This window comes from Monopterus albus, unplaced genomic scaffold (assembly GCF_001952655.1).
Source record: "Monopterus albus unplaced genomic scaffold, M_albus_1.0 scaffold354.1, whole genome shotgun sequence".
Lineage (NCBI taxonomy): Eukaryota > Metazoa > Chordata > Actinopteri > Synbranchiformes > Synbranchidae > Monopterus > Monopterus albus.
In genome coordinates, this window is record NW_018128234.1 from 33,780 (window position 1) to 45,085 (window position 11,306).

General features: G+C 41.0%; 1 protein-coding gene and 1 pseudogene across 1 annotated transcript; one reads left to right on the forward strand and one right to left on the reverse strand.

The window, feature by feature from the left end:
- Positions 1–220: 220 nt before the first annotated feature.
- On the reverse strand, positions 221–1,606 carry LOC109974939 (putative nuclease HARBI1; annotated as a pseudogene).
- A 1,932-nt stretch (positions 1,607–3,538) lies between these two features.
- Positions 3,539–8,916, forward strand: LOC109974938 (zinc finger protein 432-like). The gene is made up of 3 exons (XM_020625409.1): positions 3,539–3,838; positions 6,544–6,833; positions 7,152–8,916. Exons 1-3 carry the CDS (start codon positions 3,673–3,675, stop codon positions 7,767–7,769), a joined length of 1,074 nt encoding a protein of 357 aa, XP_020481065.1. The 5' UTR covers positions 3,539–3,672; the 3' UTR covers positions 7,770–8,916.
- The last annotated feature ends 2,390 nt before the right edge of the window (positions 8,917–11,306 follow it).

An 11,306-nucleotide genomic window follows, 5' to 3' on the forward strand; every position in this document is an offset into this window, starting at 1 on the left:
TCTGTATTTACAGTTACCAGTTAAGGAGTTGTATAAAATGCATCTTATTAAAAAAATGTTATACATGGACCGCCTGATTGAGAAGACAGATCTCGAAATTGAAATTCTCAAACAAAAGCTAGAGGTGAGTGTATAGTTACAGGTGAATTGTATGAATTATTGAATGAATTGTGAAACCTAACAATTGCTTTTGTATTTGTAGGAAATGAAGAAACCCAAATAAAGTATGATTTGCATTTATTCCGTTTCTGTCTTTCATCGGTGGTGATGGTGGTGGTTGTAGATTAATCCCAGAAGACATTACGGCATATCCAATCTCTGACTGCCCTTCCATCCTGGTTATCTGCAGGGTGGATGGGGTCGTCCTCAGGGTCTTGTATTTGTAGGGCAGGGTGTTGCTCCCCTCTAATAATTGCAATATTGTGGAGAACAACACATGCCACAATAATGTCACAGGCCCTCTCAGGTGTTACCCTGAGGTGACGTAGGCAATGAAAACGTGCTTTCAACAGGCCTATGGTCATTTCCACCCGGGCTCTTGTTCTGCAGTGTGCCACATTAAAGCGCTGCTGGGGGCCTGCTGCAGGTTCTGGGTAAGGGGTCATCAGTGTGGGCTGGCATGGGTAACCCCTATCTCCCGGCAGAAAGCCATCAGTCTCTCCTATAAGAAAGTTCACATCACTTTAGTGCTGCATAGCAGTGCTCCTGTAAGTGTGTAGTGCATGCATTGAAATAAGTGTATAGGGCATACATGTACTTACCACATTGCAGCCTGTTACTTAGGGTTGACTCACGATATATTCGTGAGTCATGAACAGAGCCGGGCCACTTGGCCTCCACGTTCGTGATAATATGTGCAGCATCACATATGATCTTGGTGGTGCAGAAAATGATACATGTCAGGTACAGTATTGTGATGTAGTCTTTGACCATTAGAAAGAGTAGTCAGTGTACCTGCACATTAATACTGTGGATGGACCTCCTGTTGACATAGTCCCCTTCATTTTCAGAAGGTGCATTGATGGGAATATGTGTTCCATTAATGCATCCAGCCACATTTGGAAATCCTGAAGGGGATTCTAATTATTAGTTTATTTCCAGAGGTCACATCAAGATGTTATTAACTGATCATCATTTTTCAGATTAGCCTTACTGAAACGAATTCAATACCACTAACCTGCAATCCTGTGAAACTCCTCTTTAATGGCTCTGAGGGGTTTGTGCCCAGGAAACACAACAAAAATTCACAGAAAGCGCTTGAGGGTGAGGCACACTTTCCGAACTATTCTACATACTGTGGCCTTACTAATGTGCTCTGCATCCCCGATGTTATAAAGAAAACTGCCGTTTGCAACAAATCGTAACGCAACACAAAGCATCTGCTCGGATGTAAGAGCACGGCCACGATGGGTGATGTGTCTGATGTATGGGTGGATAAGATTATTGATATATGTTATGGACTCTCTAGACAAACGGTACCGCTCAAATGAGGATATGACAAAAAATCAACTCGTGGCCTCAATATCCTCTCCCGATGTAAATGCAGTTCCCTGCGAATTAATACAGCGTCCTCCTCTACAGGATCCTCTATGAATGGACACGCCATTTTGGTCTCTGCATGACGGAAACGTGTGCAATCTATGAATGTACTGAAAGATTAAATGAGGTATTAAACACCTTTCACTTTAAAAAGGGGCGGAGACCCGGAGGAAACTCTGAGTTTCCCGAACAAAACCTGCTCCCCGGCAGGTTAGGTTGACAGAGTAAGTTGCCGTAGTAACTGACTCTGAGTTTAGATTACCTCTCTTTGTGAAACGGGTTTAACTTACCCCGCTTCACGGGTTTAAGTTACCTCCGTTTCTGAAACCGAAAACTCAGAGTTGCCCTCATTTCGGGGTTAACAAACTCTGAGTTTCGACAAAACCGCCTTTTTGAAATAGGCCCCAGACCCCATCTCTTGAATAATCACATTTCCAACAGGGTCAGTCTCACACATACAATTCAGACTTACGGTTCAAAACACAGCACACAGCACACAACCAGCTAGCAAAACATCGTTAAACAACACATCAGTATAAGTCAGCAAGATCAACACACAACAGGGTAACACATCAGAACACTAACAATTTTACAACTGCTCTCCGAACTAATCACTGAACTCCCATGATGCCCCCATGCATCATGTCGCTGCCACCAGACCCCTCCCCAATAGCCGACGTAGGTCGTCACACAACCCCCACCCAAGAGAATCTACTGCACCTACTGGTAACTTGTATGCCATGTAGCAATAAAGAATATACTAAAAACCTGGATTATTCTGGTTAGTCACATTGTACTGCTATTATTTTGAACAATACTGTAGATCTTAGTAAATGTTATTAAAGCGGCCTTGCATGATTAGACATTTTCAGTATGTTTTGCATGTAAAGATTGACTTTGTTGTATCACCATTATTCCTATTACAGTTCAGATATCGCTCCTATATTCCAAACATGTTAAGTGTTCTTGACTTGTGGGTGGGCCATAGTGATTAGGGGAGGCGACAGTGGTGCAGTGGTAGAGCAGTCGTTGCCCAACCAGATTGAAGATTGAAGGTTCAAATCTCAGTACTGGCAGTCCACATGTCCTTGGGCAAGACACTGAACCCCCCTGTTGCCCCCGATGGCTAGAGCCATTGGTTGAGGTGGTGCTGCAGATGGCTGCCATCGGTTCTGTACAAGAAACAAATTCTGTGTGTAACATACTTGGCCAATATAGGTGATTATCCTTATTACAGAAAGTAAAGTGTGAAACAAAGGATAAAATAATTTATTTTACCTTTTTTCTTTGTTAAGACAAAAAATTCCATCTTAAACTTCAGGGCCAGGCCCACATCAGCTGAGATGCCCTGCTACCTAAATGTAGAGTCTCAAAGTGGGCAGTTCAGTTTGAGATTGTTAGTCTTGTGTTTTTGCATATTTTGCTTTTTTTGTCATTTGTTGTAGGTTTTGTGTTTTTCCTTTTTGTGACGAGCCTCTGTGCATCAGAGATAATCCAGTCTGACTCTCTGGCAGGCTCACTTCATTTGTTATGTAGTTGATTTTCATGAGCATTTAACTTCAGAATGAAGCTGTCATATTGTTTTACTGTACGTCATGAAGACACAATAATTTTTGTTTGTTAGAGATTTATATTGTTTGTGAGATGTCTCAGTCATCACTGACTTTTTACAAGTGAAACATTTTAATATTAAAAAATGTAAACATACAGTCTTGATCAAAGGGCTATATCACAAAAGCAGAATTGTGAAATCCAAGATAGGACGAATGGAGACTTGACCTAGTCTCCAAAGTGCCTCCGGCTGAATACGTTTCACAAAGGCTAAGCGAGGTTGAACACCAGGCTCATACAAGAGGGAATATGGAAGGAAGAAGGGCCAGCATGGCTAAGTTAAAAAATAGAAAGAATAAAATTAAAAATAAAGTTTCACCCTGAATTGCTGCTACAAAAAAATGCCTTGTATGTTGAAAGCAGAACAAAGTCCGACTTACGTTTCCAACCGGAACGTCACAGTGTGACATCTGGCGGAAGTAAACAGCACTAGCAGCGATAGCTTTGTAGATGAATGGGGTTAGTTGAAAACGGTTGTCTTTTTTTATCGTAGATGTATATTTAGTCTGTAACAAATCAACAATGTCTTCAGTTCAGTATCTGAGAGAGTTCGTCACCGAGCGACTAACTGCTGCTGCTGAGGAAATATTCGGAGTCTTTGAAAAAATTATCTATGAGGAAGAGATCGATCGTCAGCGCAGACTGCTGGATATCGTTTGGAAACCAGAAGTAAAGCTACACAGAATAGGTCTGTAAAAGACGAAAGAATTTAACGAAACTAACACAAAGACTCAAACTAACACCGGTGACTCAGCATAATGTAGTTTCTTGTTCAAATTTCCGTTTTTCTGTGACGTGGCTTCTTATTCGTAAGCTTCTGTATAAAAATGGCATGGTTATCTTCAGATCGTGGTACAGTGACCGATGTGTAGTTGCAAAATCTGCTAATATATGGATTAAAGAACGTTTTATTATAAAATTGAACAAGGAATTTGCTGTTAAGTGATTCATTTGCTCTACAGTGGATTCAGAAAGCACTGACCCCTTTATTTTTGCTCATTTTATTGTGCTGTAGATTCCATTTCTACCCATCATTATACACTTAATCACCCATGGTGACAAATGTAAGCCATGGTCATAGAGTTGTCTGCAAATGATTCGAGAATTAAAAACCGATATCTTTTGCTCTCAAAAGTATTCAACCCTTCATTTTGTTCTTTGTAGCAGCCCCTTTGGCAGCAATTACAGCTGCATGTCTTCTTGCATACATCTGTACAAGCTTTGCACACCAGGATTTGAACAGTTCGCCATTCTTCATGGCAGATCCTCTTATGGTCTATCAGATTGTATGGCGAGCATTGATGTACTGCTGTCTTCCGATTTTTCCACAAATATCTGATGGGGTTTAAGTCTGGGCCTTGCCTGGGCCACTCAAGGGCAGTCCGAAATTAACATCTGCCAGGCAGCAAATGCGGGTAGATTTTCCATTTGGCGTGTAAAACTCAGAAGTCTACTTGCTACACTGGCTGCTACATGTTTGTAGCAAAATATTCATGTAATAAACCGTATCCTCAGAGTCTTTTATGGGCACCGTGCTTCCCTGTGTGCCAGAGTTTGACACACACACACCTATGTAAAGCCACAGTTACCTACTCCGAAGCACCTGATCTGAATGAATGTAAAAGGGCAATGTATCAGAATGAATGTCTTAATGACATAAAGGCCTGGATGACCTGTAACTTCTTACTTCTAGCCTCTGACAAAACCAAAGTCATTGTGCTTGGGCCTGAAAACCTTAGAAATCTGCTGTCTAATCATATAGTTATTTTAGATGATGTAGCTCTACAGTACTACTGTGAGGAACCTTGGAGTCATTTTTGACCAGGATATGTACTTTAAATCACACATAAACCAAGTCTCTAGAACTGCCTTGTTTCACCTGCGCAATATTGCGAAAATCAGGAGCATCCTGTCGCAAAGTGATGCTGAAAAATTGGTCCATGTATTTGTTACTTCCAGGCTGGACTACTGTAACTCTTTATCAGGATGTCCCAATAATTCCCTAAAAAGCCTCCAGTTAATCCAAAATGCTGCAACCAGAGTACTGACAGGAACTAGCAAGAGAGATCATATCTCTCCTATATTAGCTTCTCTCCACTGGCTCCCTGTAAAATTCAGAATAGAATTTAAAATCCTTCTCCTAACATACAAAGCCCTTAATGACAAGGCTCCATCGTATCTTAAAGACCTCGTAGAGCCTTATCATCCCAACAGATCACTTCGCTCTCAGAGTGCAGGTTTACTTGTGGTTCCTAGAATCCACAGAAGTAGAATGGGAGGCAGAGCCTTTAGCTATCAAGCTCCTCTCCTATGGTACCAACTCCCAGTCTCAGTTTGGGAGGCGGACACCCTCTCTACCTTTAAGATTAGACTTAAGACATTCCTTTTTGATAAAGCTTATAGTTAGGGCTGGATCAGGTGACCCTGAGCCTTTCCTTAGTTATGCTGCTATAGGCCTAGGCTGCTGGGGTGTGTCTCCTCTCTCCCGTAGTGTGTCCTCTCTCTCTCCCTGTACCTTTCTGTAGGTTGCTCTGGCTCTGGAGCTCTATGTTTCTGATGAGCAGTCACCGGTTACATCAACCTGACCAGTGTTTGATTGTTTGTTGTGTCTTGTTGCTTTTCTTCTTTTGTCTTTCCTCTATCAACTCACCCCAACCGGTCAAGGCAGAAGGCCGCCCACCAAGAGCCGGGGTCTGTCGGAGGTTTCTTCCGTTAAAGGGAGTTTTTCCTCCCCACTGTCGCCAAGTGCTTGCTCAAGAGGGTTTTGTTGGGTTTTCCCTATGTAATAATAGTGATAACAGTAAGGTCTAGACCTGTGATTTGGCGCTATACAACTAAAATTTGATTTGATTTGAATGTAAAAACAAAGATGAGTTATATTCACTGAAAAATAATAGAGAGGAGACTTTATGGCAAAATGAAATGTAAGTTGACCACAGGAATGACCTGTCCATCAACAATCAGTGTCTGGATGAATGCTTATGTGATTGGCAGCATCTCTGAGCTAATCAAACAGCTAATTGGATATTTCTCTATACCACCAAGTCAGGACGATAGTCATTGATAAGATCAGCCTCCACAAAGAATACATGACGTAGGTCATAACTTTGTTAGAGAGCAGATCTTAAGGGGTGTAACAATGGAGATAGCAGAATGTAGCCCATTTCAAAAGAACCTGCTAATATAGCTAATATTGTACATACTGAATTTGCTAAACTACGTTAGCCAAGGAAGCTAGAACACAGTAAGATGCGCAAAGACTAGAGGGGTCTAAATACTTTGAATCCACTGAAAACGACCAATGTCCTCTACTCTAATAAGTTAATGAATAAGAAGCATCACTCTTTTGTTTCTCATCACATCGGTGACCTGTTCCTTCCTTTGTCCCTTCAGAGCTGCCACAGCAACATTTCTGTCAGGAGGAGGAGGAGGTTCTGGCTGGCCAGCAGCTCTGGAACCAGGAGAGGAACTCCAGGCTGGACCAAGAGGACCCAGAGCCTCGACAGATTAAAGAGGAACAGGAGGAACTCTGCAGCCGTCAGGAGGGAGAGCAGCTTGAACTGAAGCAGGAGACCGATCCCTTTATGTTGACTCCTACTTATGAGGAAAGGGACCACGGTGAAGCAGAACCAACCAGTGACCAGCAGCTCCTCTGTCACAGCTCTGCTGTAGCTGAGAGCCAGGATCAGGAAGGAAGCCAGCATGGAGACTCAGGATCAGCTAGTAATGCAGAGCCAAAGCCAAAGAGGAGACGTCACAAAGACACAAATCACAATAGCAATGTGGACACCTCTCCTGTGTCAGAGGCTCACTGTGTCACTCACACAGGTAAAAAATCTTTACAGTGTAACACTTGTGGAAAAACATTTGATTTTAAGTTCAATTTGAAAAAACATCTGAGAATCCACACAGGTGAAAAGCAGTATTGTTGTGAAACCTGTGGGAAAAGTTTTAGGTCTAATGTCGACTTGTCTGAACACAAGAGTGTCCACACCAGCCAGGATCAGGAAGGAAGCCAGCATGGAGACTCAGGATCAGCTAGTAATGCAGAGCCAAAGCCAAAGAGAAGATGTCACAAAGACACAACTCACAGTAGCAGTGTGAACACATCTCCTGTGTCAGAGACTCACTCTGATCCTCCCACATATAGAAAGTCTTTAAAGTGTGACACTTGTGGAAAAACGTTTAGGTACAAGTCCAATTTTAATAGACATCTTAGAAGTCACACAATGGAGAATCAGTATTGTTGTGAAATGTGTAAGAAAATTTTCAGATATAACAGTGTCTTTTTGATCCACATGAGGACCCACACGGATGAGAGGCCGTATGTTTGCCATACCTGTGGGAAAGGATTCAAACTGTTAGCACATTTGGATGGTCATTTACGAACCCACACAGGTGAGAGGCCATATGTTTGCATGACCTGTGGGAAAGGGTTTAAGCAGTCATCAGCTTTGAAGGTGCATTTAAGAATTCACACAGGTGAGAGGCCTTATTCTTGTAAAACATGTGGGAAGAGTTTCAGAACCAGCAGTGGCCTTTTCATCCACATGCGAACCCACACAGGAGAGAGGCCATATTTTTGTAAAACTGGGGAAAACGTTCACACTAAAGAGTAGCTTGTCGATTCACCTAAGAACCCACACAAGTGAGAGTCCATATTCTATAAAATGTGGGGGACGTGACAGTCCATACAGTTGAAAAGCCAAATTCCTGCAGCACCTGTTGGAAAGGATTCTGCACAACGATGCACTTGAAAAAACACAAGTGTTTGCTTTTGACTGACATGAAGTTACCAGTAACACCACAGCAGTTCAGATTATAACTCCAGGGAACCCTTTCTACCTCCACTATCTAGCAGTTCGCTGAAATGTGCATTGTGATGGAGTAATATTTGTAATTACATAATCAGCAATGTCTTAAGTTGAAACATGATGAGCTTCACAGTATGAAATGTTTACTGTTGGTGTCTTAATTCAGTTGGTATAATTAGGTTGTATTAACTTAGATGTGTTTACATAAGATCACTGTAAATGTAGAGCTTTTAATGTAACCAATTATTGTTTAATATTCCTTGATAATTTCAGTAAAATAAAAACTTTATTCACTACCAACTCCTGTGTTCTAGATAAAGACATTATTATCCATTTATCAGATAGTCTGAGAATCATTTGTGCTTGAATAGGAGATGTTCACTTGCGTGTATGTGTACGCCATGATTCAGCCATTTCTCTACTAGAAATTATGACATGTTTTTTTTCACTGTGTTGTTTATGTCAAGTTCTGGTGAGACCAATTGGTCTCATATAGTAGTTAGACTTCTAGTTGGATTCCTTAATATTTTGATAAAGTTAAAGTCAATATTCCCTCTTGGTCTCTCTGGGTGTGGCTGACCCAAGAGTGTCAGATCTGCAGCCAACCCCCGCAGGTTGCTGCCTTTTAAAACTGGACAACTCAAGTTTCAGATTTCGTTTCTTCGTGCCCTTTTTGATCCTGTGGTGCCTCCTTTGTTTACTTTTATGGGTCCGGACCCTCGTCTTTTGTCTGCCTCCAAGACCAGCCAGATGTCATATAGACAGATTCATACTAAGTCTCATTGTCCAGTCGTCCACAAGTTTTCCTCTATTTGCAGTTAATAACTTTCTTCTTCATTGGTCCTAAATCAGTCATTTCCTCTCACCACAACTTTATCAAGTTAAACTTACCAGGTTAAATCAGTCCAGACTGTTCTGTATGTCAGCCATTTTCAATCTTTGTTCTATCACATTTGAACTGCATTTGTATTCACTTTGTTTTTGGATTAATAAATTACATAAAATTCAGTTCTGCCGTCTTGTTCTTTTCTGTTGTGAAATTATGAAGTCACTGTATAGAGAAATCACTCTTCACGCTGAAGATTGCTCATGTGATTAGTCATTTATGGATGATTAATTGATCACAATAATTACATTAAATCATGGCACAAAGCGGACCTGCTGCTCGAATCACGTTTCTGAAACATCTGAGGCAGAAGCTGATCATCTCCAGCAGCTGAATACTAATAACTACTGACTAATAACAAGTGTAATATCAACACTGATTAACTCCTCAAACATTAGTCACAAGATCAACAGAAAAGTCCACAAAAACTGTTTAGCACTCAGCAACACAAGGCACAACTTTTCTTCTCCTTTGAGACAAAGACACTGCTAACTGGGAGGGAGATGGCAGGCTGGGCGATGATGGGCATTTGGCCTCATAATGCTAGTGGCTGTGTATGGAGACCACAACCCTCCAGAGGTGGACACCGACATTTACCACAGTGTCTTTAACAGCAAGAAGACTGGGATAGTGAAGTGCTGAAACAGTTGTGCTGGAGACAAAATATCCTCAAAGAGGGGAAAAAAACCCATAAAAGACAGAAATGCTAGATCAATTCTGGAGGAATTTGACTGAGCAGGGACTTACAAGTTCTGCAATGACACAGTGTTTGTTTTAATGTTGTGCAAATTGTCTCCAAACCACTTGATTTAACAATCGTGACACCAAATACATCGTTCAACATCACAGGCCATTTAGTGACCGGTTTCACATGTCACATATCTGGGATGATTTTTGCTACATCTGCTGTTGCTCATGTATGAATCAAGTGTAACGTTAAGTAGAAGGTGCTTTTCATGTTTCATACTGGTTAAACTATTGTCCAAGCTCCATGGTTAACAGACAAAAATTTTAGTTTGAGTCATTTATATTTACTTGATGCCAGATCATCAGAGGCTGGCTCTACTGTTATGGCCTGTGGTTCTTGGGCTTTTTGGTTATACCGGGACCCGTTTTTACAGATTTGCCAACACTGTATTTAAACTGTGGTGTAAAATTTACAAATAAAACCCTATAATGAGCTCATAAAAAATTCCTTAATATAATGTCTATAAATGTGTGAATGAAGTAAAACATTCATATTTATTTAAAATTTGTTTGTATTTCTTTTTCCTTTGCTTTCTCTTTTATGTCTCAGTTTAAAACTGAACTCATGTCCACCTCACGGCGAAGGCATTGTTATGGTAGTTAAGTTACAGTTAAGCTGTCCCTGGTAGGTTAGTGGTTAAGGCGCAGCGTTCTCACTGCTGCAGCCCGGGTTTGAATCCAAGTTGCTTCAGGAAGGGCATCTGGCGTCAAACATGTGCCAAATGTCAACATGCAGGTTGTCAGTGTGACGATTTGCTGTGGTGACCCCTAAAAATGGGAAAAGCCGAAAGTGACTTTCATTCTGTGCCTAATATAAAGAGGTTATTTGTTTCTCCTGTTGAGGGCAGTATAACATCTCATGGTGCATAACCTGGTAGTATATATGCTTGTGGTGGTTACAACAAATAAACAAATCGTTATAATTGCAGTTACAATAATATAGCTACAAGTTAATATGAAATAAAGTGTGTAGATTACACACAGACATTACAGGAGTAGTTAGGTCACAGTGAACTAAAAAAAAAAGCTTTCATAACTTCTGCAAGTTTTTCTCTGTACTTTGTGGACTAATGTAAACTGTTTGTGCGTGTTGGAACAGGAACAGCATGGAAACGGACAGTTCGACCTGGCTCGCTGAAAAAAAAACATAGACGAAATCATCTGGATGTAGTTTTAGGTAGAAGACGTTTCACCTCTCATCCAAGAGGCTTCATCAGTTCTGTCTGACCTAGTGGTAGAGGAGGCTAAGTCAGAGCTACAGGCCTGCTTTGACTGCACAGACTGGAGTGTATTTGAGTCTGCAGCTACAGACCTGGATGAACTCACTGACACTGTGACATCTTATATTAGTTTCTGTAAGGATGTGTGTGTGCCCAAAAAGACCATCTGCACATTGTTAGGTGTTTTTAGTCAGATAGATATTGGTTAGATACTTGATGTATTAGAAATGTTTAGAGTAGACAGGGTGTCTAGCTCAGGCTGTTAAATGCTTAGGCATTCTCATGAGTGCTGGAGGTTGCTTATGGTCAAGGATAACTAGATAGAAAGTTGATGACTGTTAGAAGACAGGATGTTTAATATTATTATTATGAAGTGTATAACTGTAGCCATAGCTATAATATTTTCTTATGTTTAATGTCATGACATGTCACTAGAGGTCGTGTTAGAATGTTTTTAGCTACACACCACATAATCAACAGACATTCACA

Excerpts from the sequence above, each read along its gene's own strand:
- LOC109974938 (XM_020625409.1), top strand. The coding sequence starts at position 3,673 with ATGTCTTCAGTTCAGTATCTGAGAGAGTTCGTCACCGAGCGACTAACT. Across the intron at positions 3,839-6,543 it reads AGTAAAGCTACACAGAATAG|AGCTGCCACAGCAACATTTC; the intron begins GTCTGTAAAAGA and ends TTGTCCCTTCAG. Across the intron at positions 6,834-7,151 it reads CTGCTGTAGCTGAGAGCCAG|GATCAGGAAGGAAGCCAGCA; the intron begins GATCAGGAAGGA and ends CACACCAGCCAG.